The following is a 25,826-nucleotide window of genomic DNA, read 5'->3' as shown; positions in this document are numbered from 1 at the left end:
TATATATATATATATATATATATATATATATATATATATATATATATATATATATATATATATATATATATATATATATATATATATATATATATATATATATATATATATATAAATATATATAAATATATATATATATATATATATATATATATATATATATATATATATATATATATATATATATATATATATATATATATATATATATTTATATATATTTATATATATATATATATATATATATATATATATATATATATATATATATATATATATATATATATATATATATATATATATAATTATCTTCGTTTAAATAAATGAAATCTAGAAAAATTACAAAGATAAGTTTTTTCATATGCGAATCAGGGGATGGGAGGTACGGATTTCCCTTGAAGATTTATCATGGGGAAGGGGGATACACCTTATATATATATATATATATATATATATATATATATATATATATATATATATATATATATATATATATATATATATATATATATATATATATATGAATAAATTTAAAACATTGAGCCTTGCACGTACATACGCTAGGAAGAGGGGGCTTCGGGCTTGCACACTCTGTTTTCGAACTCTTTTCTATAATTCCCTACATTTTCCATTTAACTTGCTTAATTTGAGGAATTAAATATGGATTTGTGACCATCCCGAGATATCAGAGCCCCCCAAAAAAGAACCACATAGTCTTCAGTTATAAGTAAGGTTGTAGTTATGTTATATTGCTACAGAAGCATTAATTAAACGCTTCTTTAAGTCATTAAACATTTATTTATCTATCATCTATACTAGTCGTTCTTAGTCTTTATTGTTTTCCAACAGAAGGCCAAGGAGTACAAGGGAATGTGGAGGTACACCTGGCTTAATACAAATATAGAATAAGTCATCTAGATTAGGTGGCCATTGACTGTTAATGTGCCACTGGACAGACTACTTAAAAACGAATTCTTGCGTACTTACTTTGCAGTTTTTAGAAGTTCACAATTCCAAATGTCAAGGAGTGTTTAACGTTTCACGGCATATTTAAGAAGATCTCACGGCGCAATCCGATGCTAAATATAATGCATGATAAACAAGGCGATAAGTTAAAACAGTTTAAAAATCTATGATACAGGGGCTTAATAAACCCCTTATCCGGTGCCAGGATTTTTTTTCGGTGGGGGGAGGGGGGTTACTCAAAGATTTTTTCGGGGAGGGTGGGGGGGGGTACACAAAAAACGCATACAAAATTTGGTCATATCCATTTTTGTTACGTATTTACGAGTAAGACAAACAGTTCGGGGGAGGGGGGTTGTAAATGTTGCCAATTTACATAGTTCTATTTTCTATCTAACAAGTTCTTAAAGGGATTGATTTGATCCTAACTGGTGCATTGCCTCCTTCCATTCCATATTTGCCAATGGGTAAACCTAGTCCAACTCCCTTTTCACTCCATTAGGCACAGCACTGAAGAACACTCGTTCTTGAGATATAGACACACAAGGCCGTATCCAGGGGGGGGGGGTTAGGGGGTTTGAGCCCCCCAAAATTTTTGTCTGACTCGTAAAAATTCAACAAAAATGGACATAAACAAATTTTGTATGTGGTTTTTGAGTTTTTTGTGTAACCCCCCCCCCCCCGAAAAAAAATTGAGTATAACCCCTTCTGAAAAAAAAGTCCTGGGTACGGCCTTGTAGACATATATTCTCTCTTATCCAAGCAGTAATTGATGTCACTTATACAGCTGAATTTACTTAACTTCAAATTGGCCTAGATTAGTTTTTGGTTCTTATACGAATTTTTCGCATATCTGAAGGATCACAGAGAAAGGGAAATCGAAAAAGAACAAAACACAGTAAGATAATAGTAACTCAAATATATTTGCGAATTTTAAAAATAAAACAAACTAACTACTCATTAAAAAACCATCCAAATATGATACTAAAATCCGTATCTTCGAACACAAAAATCCTGGTCACATTGCAAAGGACTATGTACACATAAACAACACCACATTTCTGTTATAACAGTGATTAAATATGCCGTGACAAAGACAATATTGGAATCAAATTGCAAATCCCCAGATATGAGAGGTCAGATGCCAAATCGAATAGGTCTACATGAAAAATACCAGAAAGAATTGGCAGAGGGTATATTGTTAAATTGATTATATTGCAACTATCATCTGTAAAGGTAAAACTTCTCGTATTTTACCCTTTCTACATTAATGTGTAGAGAAGAACCAGATATTAAATAATTTATTACCTGTTGTTATTCTTTGCAATCAAATCTTTTTTATCCCGCTTACAACAGGTATTATTTACTGATGCAATGAAGCCGGGATGTATGTAGCTTTATGGGCCGTTAGAGATGGGGCACCCATACCAAGTAAAATTTAAGCTTTCAAAAATAATGGCACATGCAGAATGTGCTTAAGTATATTTTAGCGCAGATAGCATCAAATTTCTTTAAAAAATAAAATAAATCGATTTTACTTATTCTGAGATACTAGCATTTGTTTTCAGGAAGTGTCATTATAAAGGTGCGAAGTAGAGAGCAAGTTAAGTACTTTGGCACTAGAATCTGAGAAATTGAAAAAAGCCGAGTTAATGAATTTGGCTCCTGGCTGACTCAAACATATCTAAACAAAAGGGGTCAATTGGAGCCGAAGGCTGAAAATCAAACATTAACATTACAGCCAGCCAAGCTGTTTTAGGAAGAGACTTGAAATATTTTAAAGTTGACAGTTACTTATCGATTAGGCAGAAAATATTCAAATGAAGGAATATTTTATCTTCCAAAAGTTGAACCATTGAAAATTTTGTAAATTGATCCTAACAGAAAAGAGAGGGCAAATGAGGGCTAGAAAATAACAATAGGAACCGTACTTAAACTCCAATTTTGGGTAGCAGCGTAGACATCTCCAATCAGAATACAATATCTCAATAAAAAGAAATAATACTTCGTATACACTGGATAGTACAATAAATTTATTTTAATACTCCATATCAATTAATATGCTTACATATGTGAAATAAAATTGGGATTGTTTCTCTTTTAAAAGTGATGAAGGCCACACCTTTCATGCTTTATATTTCTTTAAATTTTCATACGATTCTACTAACTATATATACCTAATTACATTTTGAGACAAAATTGATATTACAGACTAAATAAATGGAGGATTTAAAATAAACTTGAGCGAATTCCATTTTTGTATATGTACATTACACATAACAGTGGTGGAACCGGGGGAGAGGAGGATCCGTCTCGCTAATCTCCCCCCCCCCCGTTGTCGTTACATTTGACTTTCCAGCAGTATTAACATACGTTTATACAAAAATTTGCATTAAACAAAAAAAGAGCAAAAAAGAGCTGAAAAAAGCAAAAATTATAAGAATTTTAGGCTCCCCTCCGATTTCTGGATACGCCGAAGAATAATAAGGATGTCACGGTATAGCACAAATTAAAGACTTCAGTGTATTCATTAACTAAGCTCTAATTCGTATATGAGACTATATTTATTATAGCAATTGTTGAAATACTCAAAAAAGCTTTTTTTTTCACAGCAACCATGAAATATATTCACTATGCTTTGTATTGTCTATTGTCATTTACTTTTGTCATAAAGTTATCATATTGATCAAGACGGAAATTGCTTTACAATTCTTCTTAAATCTAACAACTTGAGGATACTTTATTTCGAAACTTATTTTTTTGGAGTTAGTTCACTTTAATACCAAACTTCCAAATAATGACACAAAGTAAAAATAGTTTCAAAAAAGAAAATAAAGTAACGTATCAAAGACCGATTTTAAAAGCAGAGCCCCCACCAAAAAAAAAAAAAAAATTTATTTGTGCACTTGGCTGTTCGAACCAGTAGTTAAATAATTAAGTATGAAAACTAAAACTTACGGGCATGATACTGGACTGCTACCAAAAAAACAAAAAACAAAAAAAACAAAACAAATAAATATCTGAGAACTCAATGGGGGCCTACTTTAAAGCTTATCATTTCCAACAGCAGCTTTAAAGTACTTCTGATTATTCCAGAATTCCAACAATATTGGAAACGGGTAGAAGTTTCTGAGCAAAGAACTAACACAGAAAAAAAAAAAAAATCGATTACGGCTTTCTACATCCATTTCTTTGTACTGAAAAGGCCAAAATTCAGACTGTGTAAAGTAAGCAAAAAAAAAAGAAAAAAAAAAACCTCAGTTTTATCCAGTCAAAGACTTCTTCAAAATTTAAACTTCAAAAATGCAGTTAAATCAGCAATAAAACAAAAAAAAAACATTTAAGAGGTAAATTGAAAGTAAGCAAAATGATAGCACCAATGCTACCGTTTTCAGCAAGGAAAAGGGAATAATTAGAACAGGGGCATCTAAATTTTATCAATATCTACTCTGGATTTTGATTCAGGTGGGGAGATGGGGGAGGGACTGAGGGAAAAGGTTTCTTTCAAGTTTACTTCGTCCCTTTTCACTTTCCACACTTGGTGGAGAAAATCAGATTCAAACATAACGTCCAGCCCCCAGGTAAAGCCTACCCAGGTTTTTGAAAGAATAGACATCAGACGTTGCAAAATAGCAATATTCTGCAATATGAAATAAGGACAGAGATAAATTATGGAATTTCAGCCCCCTTCCCCTTGTAGCTTATAAACTACTAATATAAGATGTTTGTCTAATTCTTTGTTTTTTTCTGATATCCAAGTGAAAAAAAGCTACTGTCTAAATTGGGTGATCACTCTCCGGGACAACATTAAAAAAGACTGACTTTATCACACTTACTAAATTGCACTTTTTTTTACTTAATTAAAACAGAGACCAGTAGCACACCAAAATAAAAATATATCAGATGTGAGTAATTCAAGAGCCAAAAAGGATCGCCCTTAAAGCGTTTTAAAGTTTGTTTGTCTAATTTCTTGACAGACTCTTATATGCACATAATGTGCATATATATATATATATGCACAATGTGCACATAATGTGCACATATATAATGTGCATATTTCTTGATAATGAGGAGTAATATACTAAAATTTACTGAATTAAAATTGATGGTTCCAGAAGTCAATGTCGTTAGCTCCCATCTTTAATTTAAACCAAAGAAATGAAGAAACAAAAATAGAGAGGCAACAATATTGAAACTCTTGAAAATGGCTGGTACCTAAGCAAGGAAACCAAGACATGGTTTATTTACGGGGGGGGGGGACATATAGTGCAATTGTATGAAAATTGCTGGACATTGAAGGCCAGATCGTAATAATTCTAAGGTTATGCGGGGGAAAAAAACCTCATTTTTTCCCAGAGTACGCTGCTGAAAAGCAGAATATAATCGAAACAGGAAATGGAAATTTTATTCCTTTTCTTCGGTTTAATATCACGGACTTAATCAAATTAGAAAATAAACGGCAAATACCAAACTAAATAAAATATGGTGCGAACTGCGCATCTGAATTCAGATAAGAAATATATGAAGGAACATATATTATGAAGAAAGCTATCATTAGGGACCAAACACTCAACCGGGAGGGGGGGTTACTAAAATATCATTAAATTTACCACCATGCCTTATAATATTCATATCATTCTCCTATTTTCTGTTATTTTGATACGTTTGTTAATTCCAAAATAGGTCTTCAAAACAAAACTTGAGCTTTATCTTGTCTGAATCCAAATTATATGCACTTGCCCATTTTTAATACTTGAGCCAATCGGTCCTGGCCAGTATTGAGGCCAGGATCGATTATAACACCGATTTGGTCTTATAATGTAATACACACCGATTATAACATCAATGTCGAATAAACACCAGTTCAACATTTACAAAAATGCAACATAGTTTTTGGCTTCCTACAGCTATAGAACTACAGGGTTCCCAAGGAACCACCTTCTACTTTTTGAAGGAATGTTTTGAATATTACAAAAATAACTAGAGATTTACCAGTTTTAAAAGTTAGTATTGTCATAGTAAAAGTTAGTATTGACAAAGAATACATTCGAGGATTTGCGCCTTTGAAAATCTCGAGCACGTAATCTTTACATTCACTACAACTATTTGTTTGATGATGATGATAATGATTTTATTGATTGACGACCAAATCCATCCAGAGTATTCCTCTATCTCCTCTATAAAATAGAGTGCAAAAATGACAGAAAACTTTAGAAAATACCAAATAGCACGAGGGAACAAATACTAATGTTTTTTAAAAGACAAAGTGATAACAAGCTAGTGAAAATTTTTTTAAGCCCCCCCCCCCCGCCATCCTGAACCGATATTTTGAATTAGTCCTCAGCATTCAGAACGAATTCCCAGATGCACTAAACTATACCATATGTAATAGGAGTTTAGTTTTGAGAAAGGGTAATATAATCCAAAAAAGAGTCATGTCATTATCGAATGTTACTAAAATTTGGCATTTTTGCATTTTCTAAGGGGAGGGATTACGTATCTAGTCTGCTCTGAAATTATATAAAAGCATAAGTAAAAATAAAACTATAAAACCCCTTAAGAAACTTCTTATAAATTGCACGGTTTTATAAATTCAGACGTATTAAAAGTAACTAAGCTATTTCAAGATTGATGTAAATCCAAAAATATTAAATTTAATAAAAACAAATTTCCGAATTCTTCAAAAATGACAACTTAAAAATTCCTAGCGTAATTCTTATCTCTACCTCTGCAAGTACCTCTTGCAGAGGTAGGCCTACTTTATAATAGGTAGGCAGAAACTAGGCTTTATTTTGGAGAAAATGCACCAATGTCTTTAGCTTAAAGACCCTCTGGCATAATCTTAAGGGTTGAATAAGATACTGAAGCCATATCACCAAGCTAAAGATTGCATATTTTAAATATATTTTTTTCTTGCTGAAATCCCCAAGAATTCCTCGCAGAAAGCTTGGAAAACATTATTATCACTCCCAAGAAGCCATATATATATATATATATATATATATATATATATATATATATATATATATATATATATATATATATATATATATATATATATATATATATATATTTTAGATATTAGGACACCCATCTAATGCTTTAGAACAATGGGATTGAATTTTTAACAATTCCGAGAAAATTCTGTTGCGACAGCTAAAGTCTATGGCAATTTAATTTCAGGTTATTATGGACAATAATAGGGCTAGTGAAGGACGCCTTAAAAAGTCTGACAAAGAGAAAGGGATGAAATGTCATTTTCGAAGAATTGCAGAGCAAGATTACCACCCGTGATGATCTATGACAATTTTAAGCTCTTGGCTCCATAGTTATATTTTTTCCTGAAGTGGTCTCAACTGATTTTTCACCAATCCTAAAAATACTATTCCTTGGAGATGCTTTTTAGGTTCAAAAGTTAAAAGGTTATATATTGAACTATTTAAAGAGGGGGGGGGACCCCTGCAGCGCCCGCCTTTGAAAATCATAATTCTAAAACAGAATCGGCTTTGGTACGTGTGGGTTTTTAGGGATTTTCTTCTTCTTTCTACTTAGTTTTGGATTTTTTTTTGTGATAATTCTTCAGATTGCTGAAAACACTCATTATTAATTCGTTATTCCTGAGCATCAGCTAATCTTAAGGAAAAATAGCCAAGTGAGCCTAAATACAAAAAATACGGACACATGTAATATCAGTCAGACAAATCTGTATCTGAGTCTATAGGCTTAGTCTCTTTCATTTCTACATCTCCAGCTGCTAGAAACGGTCTCAACAATTTGTTATTATTTCTTCTATCTTGACTTGACTGTCTATCTAGGTGAAGAAGCAGCTATATTTCGCTATTGGGCTCCAGAGAACCGAGAAAAAGCTACCAGTCCAAATGCCAAGGTTGTTAATTTTGAAAAATCGTCCTCTACTCCCTTTTTGTAATTGCAAAATAAAAAAAAAAAATTCGCTATTTTTGGAAGTTCGAAGCCCGAAAAAAAGAGGTCGCTTTAATAAATTTGAGTTTTCAGGGATTTTTTATTCTTTCTATTGATTTTTGATGATTTTCAAGTCATTCTTTTTTAAACAGCTACGTTACACATTACGTTGGTCCTGAATTGATTATTTTCTGAACAACAGCTAGCCTTAACATAAAATAAAAAACAAGCCTAAAAACAAAGGAATGTATACGAATCTAAAATCAATCCTACTAATAAGCACCAAATTTATCTTTCAAGGCCATCTGCATCTGCAGGCTTTGTCTCTTTCATATCTGCATCTCCAGTATCAGTATTAACTGTTTCCCTAGTGTTACTATACTCTTGACTAGTTTCGACTATACTCAGCTTTTCTGGACAAATTTGCTTTTGCCACTGTTCATATTCCAATTTATACGGAAGAAGAGGAACAACAAATACAGATATATCATCCACAGTAGCCACTTTCTCCTCGATGGTTCGCCATCCTTTCTGTGTGTGCTTGCCACGGGAATTCATCACCAAATCTTGTGCAGCCGAAGTTAGTCTGGAAATAAAAGAATTGATTTTATATCAGGCCTATGTAAAAGAAGGACTATGCTCCCTTAAACCACAGCCACCAGAAATACCACAGAAAACCACCAGAATTAAATGTGACAGTGATTAGCAGCTATTTATTAGTCGAATGAGGGAAGGAGGTTAAGCAGGAATCAACATTTTATAGGGCATTTGCTACTAGAAGCAAATGTCACATGCCTATTTAAATCTTGTTTCATCACTGGTTAAATTACGTCTTTATATCCATACACTGGTCATATTAAGGGTAGTCCACATCCACAGGAAATATTCCAGGGCTACCAGAGAGGTAATCACAAACTTTGTAGACACAGAGATTGCAAAACAAAGCATTCAGTACATCTATTTTATCGTTGGTTCTTATACATGGGACTTCTTTCTGGTGTAGTAGTATTCCATGATCAACGACAAACGTGAAGGAGAGCACACACGTGTTCCCTGTAACACGTAGTTGCCTCTTCTACCCACATCTGTGACCCCTGGGCCATTCAAATACTTCAAAGGGTATTGGTACCGGACGAGTATCTGTCATTTGGATTTCTTTCTCAAATAGATACTATATTCTAACTCTTAGCAACTCAGAAATGGTTACCAAAAAACACGTATTGTCATGATTTAATTTAGTAAAGAGGTCAACGATCTAAAGACTTCGAGACAAAACTCAAAAGCAAAAAACTGAAAAAAAAAAATTCCAAAACGAAATTAGAAGTCGCGATAATCCAAACCAGAAAATTACAAACCGTGATGAAGAAATACACTTGATCAGTATTCTGTCACATTTGTTGAATCGAGGAGGGGGAAAAGAGACTCTTATACCATACCGAAAGGTTGTCGGCCTTTTTTACTAATCAAACTTTTTAATCAAGGAGGCACACTTGTGCCTCTATAAAGAGGCGACCCACCACAATGTTAAGCGATTTCCGGTCCTAGCGGTCGCAGAGAGACAGCGGTAATCGAATTTTGTAGCCCAAGCTTAAACTAAGCAACGGGCAAAATTTCACCCCCCCTCCGACTTTATCTTCATGGGGTAAAGTGGGCCGGAAGTTTCGACCCTCCGACCACAACCCCCCTTTAACGTTGTCCGATTGGGTTGAAATTTAGAGGTTAAGCTTTACTAGGGCCCGGGAGCTTATCCTCGAAATTTCAGCTCAATCCGATCACTTCTTCCCTGTTTTCCAAAAACCAAATATAGCCACTTAAAGTTCATTTCTCTTTTTTTTTCTTAGCCACGCCAACAGGTCACAGTTGGCAACTGATCCAGGTGAATGAAGACTCATTCGAAGCAGAATTCGACCTGTTAAGGCCTTTTGATATTTTCAGACCAAAGAAATTATCCTCCGAATGTACATTTACGAAAAACCTCGTTTTCTTTTAATAGCCAATGTTACTATTTCCCTCCAAAACCCCCAGTTTCCGCTGTTTGATCGGGATGATATTCTGAGAATGAGCTATCCTGGGGCCTGGAAGCCTATCTTCGAAATTTCAGCTCAATCTGATTACTCCTTCCACTGTTTTCCAAAAACCAAATATCAAGTTTTGTGGGAATTTGCTTGCGTCGAAAATAGATTCCATTTACTAAAAAACAATTACAATTGTGTCTCTTTAGTCCAGCGGTTGATACTCCAGACTGTCAGGCGGAAAACCCGGGTTCGATTCATCATCAGAGCAAATTTTTATATACTAAATTTAAACTTTAAAAAAGAAACTCAGTTTCTTTTTTAAATTATTTGAAAAAAATTACGTTTTCTAAAGAGTTAAAGAGGCTGAGTTACAAGGTCGACCCTTAAAACGTACAGGGATTAGGAGGCACAGTTGGGGGGCTGTTAAAGAGGCTGAGTCACAAGTTCGAACCTTAAAACGTACAGGGATTAGGAGGCACCCTGTACGACGTGATTTGAGTATTCAGGAATTAAAAGCCTTAACACAAGAATGTTCAAGAGCGGGGGGTTTGGGGGGCGGCAGCCCCCCAACTTTAACTCCTGACACGATCAGCTAACAGTTAGTCAAGCAATAATAAGTAATAAACTGTACAAAAACGTGCAGAAATTATTTGAAAAAAACTACGTTTTCTAAAGAGTTAAAGAGGCTGAGTTACAAGGTCGAACCTTAAAACGTACAGGGATTAGGAGGCACAGTTGGGGGGCTGCCGCCCCCAAACCCCGCTTTCGCAGCCTTTAAATAAAAAAAAATTCTTTAAACTGAAAGTAAGGAGCGACATTAAATCTTAAAACGAACAGAAATTATTCCGTATATGAAAGGGACTCTGCCCTCCTCAACGCCTCGCTCTTTACGCTAAAGTTTTTATTGTTTAAAAAAAGAGTTGTGAGAAAGTCAAACTTTAGCGTAAAGAGCGAGGCGTTGAGGAGGGCACAGCCCCTTTCATATACGGAATAATTTCTGTTCGTTTCAAGATTTAATGTCGCTCCTTACTTTCAGTTTAAAGAAATTTTTTTTTTTATTTAAAGGCTGCGAAAGCGGGGGGTTTGGGGGGTGGCAGCCCCCCAACTGTGCCTCCTAATCCCTGTACGTTTTAAGGTTCGACCTTGTAACTCAGCCTCTTTAACTCTTTAGAAAACGTAGTTTTTTTCAAATAATTAGTAAAAACATCAAGGTGGGCGTAAAGGTGTTACGAGTTTATCCAATGAAACAATTTTCTCTTTGAACAGATAAAATATAATTTTCCTTTTTTATTTTAGAAAGAGAAAGGAACACATACCCAGTCTGACCCCTTACGGGGAAAAATTCTTTCAAGTCTAATAAATACGTTAAATTTAAGTACAAAACAATATTTACCTTAATTAAAATTAACGGGAACTGGTCAAAAGATAAAAGAGCAAATAAGACTTACAGAAACTTTTAAATAAAATCACATGCATGACCGATTGGGAGTTTTATGGTAGAACAGCAAAAAGGCAATTTTTAAAACCGCCAACAGCAAAAAAAAAATATCTGCAAAAAAAAAAACAAAAAAAAAAAAACCGCCAAGTCACAAGAAGAAACGACACAATACGCCATTTCAAAGCACCGTTAAAAAGAAAAATGACTCGTTGGGATTAAATCATTTTCTATTCATCCAAACAAACTATTCAGTAAAAATGCACATGTCATGTCTTTGCAATCATGGGAGATGAGCCTGAAGACGCTACCCCATACCAGATGGACAGTCATTAACGTCATTCAAAGGACATTTGGTGAATAGTGGATGCTACAATAGACAGGACCTTAGAAGTGGATGACTTGCTAGTAATTGAAAGAAAAGGGAAAATACCTAGAAATATCAAACGTGCAGTAACTGCCAAGACTTAGCTAAAGAGGGATAGAACAGATGTTAAAACAGGAAGAATATATTTATTTTGAATTGCCAATTAAGATCTGTATTAGGCATAGTTTCGATTACGGTTTATATCAGCCTATTAGGGAGGGGGGGGGGTAACCAATTATTTTCCAGTGGGAGTAGGAAGGAAGAAACTTCTATCTTCAAAGCATTCATAATAGGTTTTTCCCTTTTTAACCAATATTTTAAGATTGTAGTTTAGTAAACTCTCGAGAAGCATCCTGGTGGCGCTTTCGGACCACACCTGACGATCCCAAGTCTATGTGAAGGGATGAGGGTTGATCGACAGGCTAATAACCTGTCACCATAAAAACCTAGTTATTACGGAATCAGCAATAGCCTCGAAAATCGGACTAACTTCAGGATAACTTAATTAGTCTGGAAGGAATTTGACGGGGGGGGGGGGCACTTTACGTTGGACGAAATTTCCACGGAGGAGTTTTCTGCGAGGAAGAGGGGTATATTTCATAGAGGATGAACCAGATTTACCGGCATTATTTGAAAAACGAACAGAAATTATGCCATATATGAAGGGATGCCCTCCCCCCTCAATACCTTACTCTTTACACTAAGTTTGACTGTTTACTAAAATTGCAATAAAGGGGCCGTTTAATTAAAATAGGAAGCTTTTTCAAAAATGGCTAACAGCTTTAGCGTAAAGAGCAAGGTATTGGGGAATAGGCGACCCCTCATATCATGTTTTAATTTTTAATGTATGGTGAGCCAAAATCGAACCCGCATTAGTTGAAAAACGTTCAGAAATTAAATAAAAAAAAGTTTTTTTTAACTGAAAGTAAGGACCAACATTAAAACTTAAAACGAACAGAAATTATTCCGTATATGAAAGGGGCTGTCCCCTCCTCAACGCCTCGCTCTTTACGCTAAAGTTTGACTTTTTTTTACAACTCTACTTTTTAAAACAATAACAAACTTTAGCTTAAAAGGCGAGGTGTTGAGGAGGGGACAGTCCCTCTCATATACGGAATAAATTTCTGTTCGTTTTAAGTTCTAATGTCCCTCCTTACTTTCAGTTTTAAAAAAAACTGTTTTTTTTTTGCTTTTCCTCACAAAATAAATCTTTCTTCACATCCAAAGTGTAATAAACTTTTTAAAATCTTTTCTACATCTTTTCCTGTAGCTCAATCAAGTTTTAGCACATTCTCAAAATGTTCTACCCATCTCTCTTTAAATTTTTCCTTATCACTAATTGTGGCCCCGTTCCCATCACTCAAATGATCACTGATCTCACATCCCATCACGGATCTATCACTCAAATAATAATTGTACAAGCCCCCTTCCTCTCTATTATAAATAAAACATTTTAAATAATATTCTTTGCTGTGTTTCTAACTTTCTTCCTTAAGACATCACCTATTATTTCAAACACTATTTTTCTAAAATTATTCCATCCATCTTCTCAAAACGTTCTACCCATCTCTCTTTAAATTTTTCCTTATCACTAATTGTGGCCCCGTTCCCATCACTCAAATGATCACTGATCTCACATCCCATCACGGATCTATCACTCAAATAATACTTGTACAAGCCCCCCCCCCCCCTCTCCATTAAACATAAAGCATTTTCAATAATATTCCTAGCTGCGCTTCTAACTTTTGTTCTTAAGACCCCATCTACTATTTTACAAATTAATTTCCTAAAATTATTCCATCCATCTTCTACATTGTCAAATTTTAAACTTTCAGTTTAGTAAACTCTCCAGGAGCACCCTGGTGACCCTCTCGGATCACACCTGACGGTCCCAAGTCCATGTAAAGGGGAGGGGTCGATCATCAGGCTAATAGCTTGTCACCATAAAAACCTAGTTATTACGGAATCAGCAATAGCCTCAAAAATCGGACTAACTTAATGATAACTTAATGAGTCTGGAAGCAATTTGACGGGGAGGGGGTGCACTTTACGTTGGATGAAATTTCCACGGAGGAGTTTTCCACGAGGGGAAGGGACATATTTCATAGAGGGTGAGCCAGATTTACCGGCATTATTTGAAAAACGAACAGAAATTATGCCATACATCCTCAATACCTTACTCTTTACGCTAATAACCTGTCACCATAAAAACCTAGTTATTACGGAATCAGCAATAGCCTCGAAAATCGGATTAACTTAATGATAACGAATACTGCGAGCCCCTGGTCACGATTTTTGACGACGAAATACTCTTCCCGAATCGAATTCTGGAACGAGTGAACCAAGAAAGGCAATCTGGCCCAATGAATAGTGTCATGAAGACCCTTGAAAATGACCATATCGACATTACTGCCTTATCAGAGACACGCATTCCTGAATTTAGGACTACGACTACGAAAATTACCATTTGTTATTTTCTGGAAAACTTCAGGAGTGGTCCTTGCGATCGGTAAGGGAGCTAGGAAATCCCTCTTAGATTGAGAACCTGTCAGTGACCGTCTGTTTAGAGCATGTTTTGTTACTACTCATGCGAAGACGACTATCGTTGCGGTGTATACCCTACTAACGAAGCGAGTAAACCAGAAAGACTATTTCTATCAGCTATTTAAGGATGTTGCTCATAAAGTCCAACGACACGACATTCTGGTAATTTATGGGAAATTGTAATGCGAAGATTGGAAGTAACGCCCAATACACACCCACAGTGATTGGCGCACATGACCACGGTAATTTGAGTGGAAATGGCATACGCCTCATTGATGTTTGTGCTAGACATGAACTAATTGTTGGAGGAACTTGGTTTCCACACACGACGGTTCATAAGTATACTTGGAATTCTCCCAATGACAGAACCAAGGGCCAAATAGACCACATATTTATTGGTAAACGGAGAAGACAATTCCTTGAAGATGGTAGAACGTACCGCGGTGCAGACTGCTTCTCAGACCATCAACTTGTGATAGCAAAGTGCAAGCAGAAGTTGAAGGTTGCGATGAAAACCTGCGACAATATTAAAAAGTTTGATGTTGAAATGTTTCATGACCAGGCTCTTCAGATGAAAAATGATCTTGCACTGGAAAACAGATTTGTTGATTTAAAACTTGAAAATTGTTATGCACAGAGTATAGCTAGACTCTGGGAGTCAGTGACGCAGTGCATTAAAGATTTTACCGCCGGAATAGTTGGATATAAGGAGATAGGAAAGAAGAATGAATTAGTCATGCCACTTGAAAGCTAATAAAGAAAAGAGCAGATACAAAAGTGCTTGTTGATAAATACTCGTCTAGTCATCTGTGTAAAAACCATTATCGTGATATTTTGAAAGAACAATATAAAATGCTGATAAAGAGGTAAAGTGGTCTGTAAGGGGGGATAAGAGATTATGTATCAAGAGCCTAGCCATAGAAGCTAAACGAGCTGCATGTCGTGGAGATGTCATGGTTTTACAACTCTGTATTTATTAACCAAAAATATAGCTGGCCCCCGAACAGACGTCAAGCCATTTGCCAAAGATGTAAATGGTCAGCTTCTGAAGAGTTCAGAAGAAAGGACAGAAAGGTGGAGATATTGCTTCGCTGTTGTTCTCATTCAGCCTATCCCCCGGGATACCCTTGACATCCCAGAAACGCTCTTTAATCTTAATATATATTCAGCTCCAGAAAGAAACCACTCTTTACACTACTTACGGATATATGGAGTGCTGAGGTTATTGTGAATAGAAAAAAAGGCATGATTATCAAAATTTTCTAGAAAGGAAAGAAATCAGTATGCGATAATTAGAGAAGAATAACAGTAACACTCCAGACGATTGAAATTAGGTTCTCTGCCAAATAGTATTAAATAGAATTCAAGAACAAGTATATTCTGTGATGAGAGATGAACAACATGCTTTTCGGCCAGTCAGTCGTCTTGCGACCTTACCTTCACCCTTCGGGTACAACTTGAAGAATGGAATGTATGGCAGGTACAGGTCATCTTGGTTTTCTTAGACTTTCTGAAAGCTTTTGATTCAGTCCACCGTGGAGCAATTTGAAAAATTCTATGGTTTTGTGAAATCCCTGGAAAAGCTGTAAAGATTATAAAAGCCCAGTACGAAGGTCAGTTGTGCGCAGTAGAAACTGAAAATGGAAGACGGAATAGTTTGCAGTGTAATTTGGGGTGAGGCAAGGATGCCTCCTATCTCCAATCTTATGTCATAATCATCGACTTCGTTCCGAGTTCTTGCAACTTCTGCGACAGGGTAGAGTAGAATCCATTATTGGGGTTGTAAATGCCGTTAGACTCCTTACAAAAAGAAAGTTTGGAAAAGAATTGGCTCTCCACCGGTCTAATGTAATTGCTAAATCTTCTGAAGATGCTCTACGAAACCCTGACCTTATATGGAAGACTCTTTCCGAAAGAAAGCCGAATTTTGCTGCGTCTTCAATTTCCCTTGAATCTTGGAGAACTTATTACGAACAAGAATTTAAATCCCCTTGTCCGACTCTTAGCGCAAAATACAAGGCAGAGCTGCATAATTTCCGATCAAGCACCGACCGTTCTGACTTTACTGTGTCGGTATCCGAGATTCAGAACGTGCTCCGTCGCATTAAAAAGAAAAAGTCACGAGGTGCTGATGGAATTTCTGCTCTTCATTTAAACAACCCATCTTTAATGCTCATTCAGCACCTTGCCCTGCTTTTTCAGATGATTTTTGTGCAAGGTGTGGTTCCCAGTAATTTTTGCATAGGGTCCCTTACCCCTGTGCCAAAAAAGGGGAAACCCCTGGAAGAATGTACGTCTTTTCGACTTTTTGCAAAATTTTTGAGCTACTTATAACTAAAGAAATAAATGAGAAATGTTACGCACCACCCTCCCAATTTGGCTTTCAACCTGGTCTTGGCTGTGGCCATGCGCTAAGCGTCGTGGCTTCTGTCCTTATTGACGCTGAAAGCTCAGGCGAGTCGGTCGCGATTGGCATTCATGATGTCAAGCGTGCGTTTGATTCCCTTATCCACGACCAAATTATTCTAGAAATGGGAAAGAGAGGCGTTCAACGAGATGTCATAATGCCATTAAAGGACATGTATGAAAACCTCCAGGCACAAATAAAAGTTGTTTCGCCCGAGAAGAATATAAGGGAAATTTACCCAACCGTCCCAGTACGAAAAGGCGCCCGGCAAGGTGCTCCTACTTCTGCCCCGGCTTTTAATAACAGTGTTCTTCCAGCACAGGAAAATTACCAAATAACGTGTGTTCTGGATGGTATTGACCTTTCTCTTCTTTGTTATGCTGACGATATTTTAAATATGAGCCGGAATATTGGTGGAATCGAATGCAATTTTGCTATTTTTCAAAAGCAATATGCTGCGATAGGCCTAGAATTTAACGCTGCAAAATCAGAGGTATTACTGTTTAATTGGCCCGAAAACCATGTCCCGCCTACCATAGACCTTGGACAGACAAGTATTAAGCCAGCAGATCACATCATTTATCTTGGACTACTGATTGGTAAAACGCTGGGACACACACGACAGCTATTAATTCAGCATCTAGAAAAGCGTACCGGTTTTGCATACAGCAGATTGGTTGCAACGAAGTTCAGCTTCCACCGGTTTATCCTTGTTCGGCTGTATACTGCACTAGCATTGCCCCATTTTTTATACCTGAGCCCTTTTTGGCGAACATTTCCATGCACTGCTAAACAGAAACTTCGAGAAATATTTTTTAAATATGCTAAGTACCTTTTAAGACTCCCCCCTGGACACGTAACACATACCTCATTAATAGGTATAAACTGGCAGATCCCACTCTCATAATTGAAAATCAGATTTCCCGTTTTAACAGTAAAATTGGTATCCACCCCTGGCATAGTTTACTCAAGCAGTAGTCAAGTGTAGAATTGTTCCTTATTTCTTGTCAGTTTAGTGTTTTTATCGTTTGTATCCGTTGATGTATTATTTGTCCCTTTTTTTTTCTTTTTCTTTTTTATTTTTCTTTGTCTTTATTGTACTCTGTCTTGTGTTTTTGTAACGACGGGTTATAAATAAATAATAATTAGAGGCAACTTAACGACTGCGACTTTGCTGACGACACAGTTCTTGCTACTCATTTCACAGAAGATATGCAACGGATTATTAAGGAGCTAGCTTTAAAGTCTCCCAAACAGGCCAGCAGATTAAGGTGAACAAGAGCAAAGCAATGTCATACGGTGTTATCACTTCGCTAGCTGAAGGTCTTAAGCTTGGGGAAACAGAAATCAATGGAGTTAGCAAATTCAACTGTCTAGGTAGTACACTAACCCAAAAAGGCAGGGGCGACAGATAGATCATCCTTCGAACTGCATATGCAGATGCAGCATCCTCTCAACTAAATAGTATTTGGAGATCTAGCAAGTATTCCATTAAGTTAAAACTGCGTCTGTTTAACAACAGCGTAATCTCCATAATGACCGATTGATGTAAATCCTGGAGCCTAGCTAGAGCTGTAGAGAAAAGGTTACTTGAATTTGAGAATAATTGCCTGCGCAGAATACTTGCGATTTGTCGGGCTGATAAGAGTACCCAAAACCAGGATCAGGGTTTTCACCAAGCAGTCTCTAATAACTGATAAAGTTCGACTTAAAAGGGGGCAATACTGGGGGCACATGACTTGAATAGGACAAGGACGACTTCCATATGGTGTTTTGTGCTGGACTCCTCCGGGCCTCCAGAGGAGTGGTAAACAACAAAACCCCATTGGTTGTTACCTTGAAGTAAAGGAAAGAGCATTACGATCATCCCTAAATGAGCTCTGGTCTCTGGCTCAGGATCTTCTCACGTAAAGGTCAACCATTGCTGCCCTATACGCCACTAGGCGTTGGAGGATCTAAGTAAGTTTAGTATTCAACTGTTCCTGTAAAGTTTCTCCCAAATTTCCATCCTGGAGTCTAGCAGCGTCATAGCTTCCCGGAAGGTAGATACTCTCTCTAAATTTCAGCTTTAAATTATCCCTAGACACTACCATATACCCTAGTATCTTGTATCGATCCTGCCAGTCTTCGATTTACAATAGCATAATCAATAAGGTTTGCTGTCTTACCATCATGTGAATGCCATGTTAACTTAAGGGTCATTTTATGACCAAATACTGTATTGTGTGAAACCATTACATTTCTTTTCCTATATGAACTGATGCAAAATAATTGTTCCAGAGCGAATGATGACAAACAGTTAACAGTTTGTGATTTGGTCAACACAATGAGTGATCTTCTCAGTGATTCGAAGAGCCTGTATACAGCGAAGTTTACATGCATAAGCTCGTCAAGGAGAGGTTTGGCGGTGGAGTAGTGATTCTAAAGACCGACGACAAGACCAGTGTTGTCACATTAAGGCCCACGGCTCATGCTATCCTCTAAAAATTTTACGGACAGCGAAATGATAGCGACGAAAATCAGAAGAAAATGTGCATTATTAGAGCGGCTGCTGGGTTGTTGAAGAGCTACATAACATGTATAACTCAAGCTAGGACTGAGTATGTTAAGGCAATCTTAGAAGATGTTTGTTAGAAGGATGCTACTTAAGTTAAAGAACTAGAGCCAAAGAATGCAACAAGGAACAGGATGAAGCCAAGGAGCTAGAGCAAAAGCCGTTCATTTACGCGTTTGCAAGCGAGCTCGAGTCCCTCAAAGTGCTACTGTTACAGCAATTACAGACTTTTAAGCACAGGATTGACACTTATATGAATGCTATTGACCTACTGTCTTTCATTTACACATTTCATTACACACATTGACTGCAAGATGGGTTGAGTGCTCAAAAGCTTTGATGAATCTCAGTATGTGCTACATGCCGGACCCCTTCTACATCGTTTATATTGGGAAAAATCCAACATGTACACGGGTATCTGCACCAAATACAATGACTATGTAATTTGACGCGAAGATATGGACGCACTTTCATAGCATTTGACGGGTATTGCGCAGGATCCTCAATCAAAGACGTGACAAATGGGAGGAAAAGCAGGTCTAAAGGCGATCCTATAATCAGCATTTAGGCACAGATGTCTTGTTTGGAAAAAATGATCTTTTCCTTACCAGCACAGAAAATAAGCAGGCAACAACCAACATGCTTTCCAGCTACTTTAGTGATGCGGGATGTAAAGTGTACAAGTCGCCAGCCTATGCTGACCTGGTGATCGTGATGACTGCGGTCGAATTGGCAGAACAGGAGCCCACTGCCTTAACAGGAGAAGATACGAACTTACTGCTTCTTTTACTATACCAAACGAAGCGAGGTTGTAAATCGATATTTTTCCATTCCGAGTTGAAGTTATGGAAAATGGAAGCCGTCTGTGGGATATACTAGCAGCAAAATTGAAACTCGGTAAGACCCTTTGTGACCAAATTCTTTTCCTCCGCCACACCTTTCTCGGATCCAATTCAACTTCGCCAATTTATGGAATAGGAAAACCTACACCACTGAACCACGCTAAAATTAAGAAAAACTTCCACGACATCGCTGGACTATTCCTAGATTAAGCTTCTACAAAGACGACATTAGCAAAGGTCATCTTGTTTAAGGCAGCAGAAAATGAAACACACCTTGACCAGGTTTGCTACAGAGAATTTCTCGAAAAAGTTGGAAGTTTTGGGACGTATGTAGAGGCAAAAACGCTCCCACCAACAAGCAATGTTTGCAAGTATCATTCGCTTCGAGCTTACTTCCAAGTATCGACTGGATTTTTGGAGCTTGGCTGGATTAGACGAGAAGGAGAATTACGACCTGGGTATTCAGATGGACCAGCGGAACCGCCTTCTCTCAGTGTTTCAATGTACTTGCAAGAGCAAGCGTTCGAGGTTGCGAGTTCTTGCAAAAAACATGGCTTAAATCGTACCAGGGCTTGTGGCAATTTTAAAGGAAAAAGTTGTTCGAACTGTGAAACACTCAGTGCCAGGAACCTTGAAGACTATGGTAGGAAACAAGAAGACCAAATTTTTGACTAGTTTTTATACTTTTTTAGGCCAAGCTTAATATACGCCCATGGGCTATACTTCTCCCTCAAGCTCAGTCTTCCTCAGAGCTTTGAGCCCCTGATAATTCTCTTGACTTTAAATATTTATTTCCATGTTCATCCCCAAAAAAAGAGTACAAGAGTCATATCTGATCACATTTTCTGGAATTCAATCAATCAATATCTTTTGCCTCAACCTCAAACTCAACCTAAAAAAAAAAAAAAAAAAAAAAAAAAAAAAAAAAAAAAAAAATTGTTAAAGAGCTAGAGCGGCAGACGCTTAGGATTTGGAATCAGCACATATTTCTAAGTAGGGTAGTGAAAGAACTGTTTGTATAACAATTTACTTGAGGTTGACCCCATTTTTTCACACGTTTCCTAGACTAAATAGTCTTTTATAAAAACAGTGGAACTGAGGCGTCTAAATTTACGTTTACAATAACATTAAAGCTGCAAATGAAACATATGAAAAACATAAGAAAAAGTTCTTCAACAGGCCAGACAATATTCGGTACCCTACACTAAAATTTGCAGAGTCAAGTCAAGCTCAATGCAATAAATTAACAAGAAGTAGGATAATATTAAGGCAAACACATTAAACAACTTGCATCTACTAGAGTATAATACTAAATCATGAGTTAGAATACGCGAGGAGCCTTTTCACGAGGTTTCCATCTAAAAATGATGTTAATATGAAAAAATTACCCGACCATGAATGTCCGCACAAGCTTATCCAAGGGTAGGCAAAATATATATATATATATATATATATATATATATATATATATATATATATATATATATATATATATATATATATATATATATATATATATATATATATATATATATATATATATATATATATATATATATATATATATATATATATATATATATATATATATATATATATATATATATATATATATATATATATATATATATATATATATATATATATATATATGTAAAGAACAATCCTTAAATTATGCAATACTATTTAAAACTTGGCACCCAATAAATTTGTGTGTCCTCCCCCAATGAGCGGCGGGAGGGGGATGCAAAAGTAGTAATGGATAATCCATACCATGAGGCCACACACGATCCAATTCCAATTGCTCACATAAAATAATATGAAATAAATGAATATGTCTGACAATATCTATTACTGCAGCAAAAACAGTCAAAATTCATATAGAGACATGGAAAATAACCTGAACTTTTCTTAAATTCCCAAGTAAGAACAGAGGCAAAGAGAACCCTATTTTCAGCACAAAATTAAATCAATTTTCACAGACTTAGTTTCACGGACATAGAAATTGCGAGCCTTTTGTTTTATAGAGTCTGTCATTACTTTCATAATATTGCAGTCAACCATTCTCAAGGAAACATCATACAAATAGGCAAGTAAATAACAATTCTTGTTTAAAACAATTATAATTCAATTCATAAAAGTAACTTGAATAATTGAACACTTCTTTGCGAAGTCATTGTAGTTAGTTAAGGGGAAACAAGCAGAATTGACTTCAGGTAGCAAATTTCAAAATCAAGGACAAATTATAAAGAAAGGCGTCGACCAAAAACAATTAATCACCTTTGAATTGCATCAAAATCTAAAAAAAACATTCACCAGTCGAGTTAACGCATTCGTTCTCAAAATTCAGCACAAAAGAAGTAATAATTCTTTACTAATAGAAGAATACATACTGTTTGGTCATCAAATACCTAAACATATTGTACTGGAAAATAAACAAACCGTTCAGAAAAAATTATACAGTAACAACTTGAAATTACCAGGTTACACCGAAGGCAGCTCATACTACTATGCCCAAAACTAAAGGCCGTACATGACATTTTAGTAGTTTAACGTGACAATAAAAGTAAGATCTTGAATGTTTTTGCAGATTGTTTTGAGGAAAAAGAGCAATTCATAGAAATGATTGGGCTGCAACATTTTATTCCTCTATTTCTTCTAAATACACGAACCGAGAACGATTCTATTAGGACTTGGGATTTTCAATTCCCACAATTTTGGACTTATAACACAGTAGAAATTGAGGATTTTCAGGTATAATTCAGCAAAACCATTGTAATTACTTCAATAATATGTGAGGGGGTTTATAAACTCATAAAAATGTTCTTGTAGTCACATGTAGATAGTAGTTTTGTCAAATTACGACAGCTTATACTTCAAATTATAAAGCGTTTGGGTAATGTTCCATTTTGGGCGTGTCCTCTTACCTTCTCTAGAACGGCTAGTCGTCATTAAATAATATATATTTCTTTGGCAGAGCAATTTGTGATAAATTAGCTTTGCTCGGGCAATTTGAAGGTTGATCCTGGCGTAATTATCATAAACAGGATCACAAGAGTCAGAGCAACCACATGAGAGAAATATCGATATCTAAGGTTTGAGGGTATCATTTAACGAACTTTCTCTGACCACCCGCTCCCCCTCCAGCAAGCTGAGTTCATGTGGAACAGGTCTCTTCAACTCCTAACAGACTGTACTCTCAATGAAACATTACGAGCGCAGCCGTTTGGCATCGATTTTACTGGAAGAGATCTGTTGGATGTCAACTCTGCAGACGACGTAGATCTAGTATGCAAAGTTCTGAGCTTGGTTTAAATAAAAAGGGTCGAAGACCAAAATAATGCCTGTAGAGAAGGCAACATCCAGCCCCCTGACATTTATAGAAGAATATGGTCAGAATATTGAGATAGTCTAGGAGATAGATGACAGTTCGACGTGTTAGATGGTTTTACAGGGTACGTGCTTAGAGATCCTCCGGTTCTTCAAATTATGACCCCTGTCTTAACAGCTCAACTTGTCCTCGCTGCTTTGGTCTTGTCTTCTACTTTGCCTGCCTCCACGACACCCGCCCCCCCCCCGTCCGATTCATCTTTGATCAAGCTGACCGAAAAAATCAAATTCGTAAAGGGGCACTTCGTATCGAAGGAGTTGTCGTAGAAACTTCGAAAAAGGCTCATTCGATTGAAAATTAGAGTGGCTAGTGCCCTGGGCAACTAGGCCCCCCACGAATATTATTTCCCCAAACACATCCAATCAAAATTTGGAGATAGCTATCTTGTTCAGCATAGTCGATTTTCTCATAGAAAATATGTTTTGAGGAGGACACTCCCCCACAACCCTCAGGGCAAGGGTTCTAAGTTATGCCCTGGGGGCATATAATATTTTTATTGAAGGTATTATTGTAGAAAATTCGGTAAAGGCTCATTCGATTGGAAATTCAAAGGGCTAGTGCCCTTTTTAATAGTTGAAAGTGATTGGAGGGCAACTACCCCCCCCCCACACCCATCATTCCCCCAAACACATCCAATCAAAATTTTGAGATAGCCATTTTGTTCAGCGTAGTTGATTTCCAGATAGAAAATATCTTTTTGAGGAGGACACTCCCCCACAACCCTAGCGGCAAGGGTTTTAAGTTATGCCCAGGGGGCATATAAGGCTTTTATAGAAGGCGTTGTCGTAGAAACTTCAAAAAAGGCTCATTCGACTGGAAATTCAAAGGGCTAGTGCCCTTTTTAATAGTCGAAAGTGATTGGAGGGCAGCTAGCCCCCCAAGCCCATCATTCCCCCAAACACATCCAATCAAATTTTGAGATAGCCTTAAAGTTCAGCGTAGTTTATTTCCAGATAGAATATATGTTCTCGAGGAGGACACTCCCTGACAACCCTCTGGGCAAGGGCTTTAGGTTATGCCCTGGGGCCATATAAGGTTTTTATAGAAGGCGTTGTCGTAAAAACTTCAAAAAAGGCTCATTCAAATTAAAATTCAAAGGGCTAGTGCCCTTTTTAATAGTCGAAAGTGATTGGAGGGCAACTAGCCCCTCCCCTCCCCCACACGCCCATCATTTCCCCAAAAATATCCAATCAAAATTTTGAGATAGCCATTTTGTTCAGCGTAGTTGATTTCCAGATATAAAATATGTTTTTGAGGAGGACACTGACACTCCCCCACAACCCTCGGGGCAAGGGTTTTAAGTTATTCCCTGGGGGCATATAAGGTTTTTATAGAAGATGTTGTCGTAGAAACTTCTAAAGAGGCTCATTCGATTGGAAATTCAAAGGGCTAGTGCCCTTTTTAATAGTCGAAAGTGATTGGAGGGCAACTACCCTCCCCCCCCACGCCCATCATTCCCCCACACATCCAATCAACATTTTGAGATAGCCATTTTGTTCAGCGTAGATGATTTCCAAACAGATAATATGTTTTTGAGGAGGACACTCCACTACAACCCTCGGGGCAAGGGTTTTACGTTATGCCCTGGGGTTATATAAGGTTTTTATAGTTTGTCGTTGATTGTCGTAGAAACTTCAAGAAAGGCTCATTCGATTAGAAATTAAAAGGGCTAGTGCCCTTTTTAATAGTCAAAAGTGATTGGAGGGCAACTTGCCCCCCCCCCCCACGCCCATCATTCCCCCAAAAACATCCAATCAAAATTTCCAGATAGCCATTTTGTTCAGCGTAGCTGATTTCCAGATTCAAGATATCTTTTTGAGGAGGACACTCCCTCTCAGCCCTTAGGGCACGGGTTTTAAGATATGCCCTCGGGGCATAGAAGGTTTTTTATAGAAGGTGTTTTCTTAAAAACTTCAAAAAAGGCTCATTCGATTGGAAATTCAAAGGGCTATTGCCCTTTTTAATAGTCGAAAGTGATTGGAGGGCAACTACCCCCCCCCCCACGCCCATCATTCCCCCAAACAAATCCAATCTAAATTTTAGAGATAGCCATTTTGTTCAGCGCAGTTGATTTCCACATAGAAAATATCTTTTTGAGGAGGACACTCCCCCACAACCCTAGGGGCAAGGGTTATAAGTTATGCCCTGGGGGCATATAAGGTTTTTATAGAAGGCGCTGTCATAAAAAATTCAAAAAAGGCTCATTCGACTGGAAATTCAAAGGGCTAGTGCCCATTTTAATAGTCGAAAGTTATTGGAGGGCAGCTAGCCCCCCCCCACGCCCATCATTCCTCCAAACACATCCAATCAAAATTTTGAGGTAGCCATTTTATTCAGCGTAATTGATTTCCAGATAGAAAATATCTTTTTGAGGAGGACACTCCCCC

The 25,826-nt window shown here is 36.8% G+C and overlaps 1 protein-coding gene across 1 annotated transcript in view; it reads right to left on the bottom strand.

Moving 5' to 3' along the window:
- Window positions 1-7,069: 7,069 nt before the first annotated feature.
- LOC148943542 (protein phosphatase 1H) overlaps window positions 7,070-25,826 on the bottom strand; it is a 61,481-nt gene continuing 42,724 nt past the window's right edge. The window contains exon 8 of the mRNA XM_089101022.1: window positions 7,070-8,470. Coding sequence (XP_088957148.1) covers window positions 8,173-8,470 — 298 coding nt within the window. The 3' untranslated portion in view covers window positions 7,070-8,172. The remainder of the gene's footprint in view (window positions 8,471-25,826) is intronic.

This window comes from Artemia sp. Qi Xiang Cuo, chromosome 15 (assembly GCF_049724085.1).
Source record: "Artemia sp. Qi Xiang Cuo chromosome 15, ASM4972408v1, whole genome shotgun sequence".
Taxonomy (NCBI): Eukaryota; Metazoa; Arthropoda; class Branchiopoda; order Anostraca; family Artemiidae; genus Artemia; species Artemia sp. Qi Xiang Cuo.
Note: the sequence above shows the minus strand (reverse complement) of the source record. Positions and strands in the feature narration are given on the sequence as shown.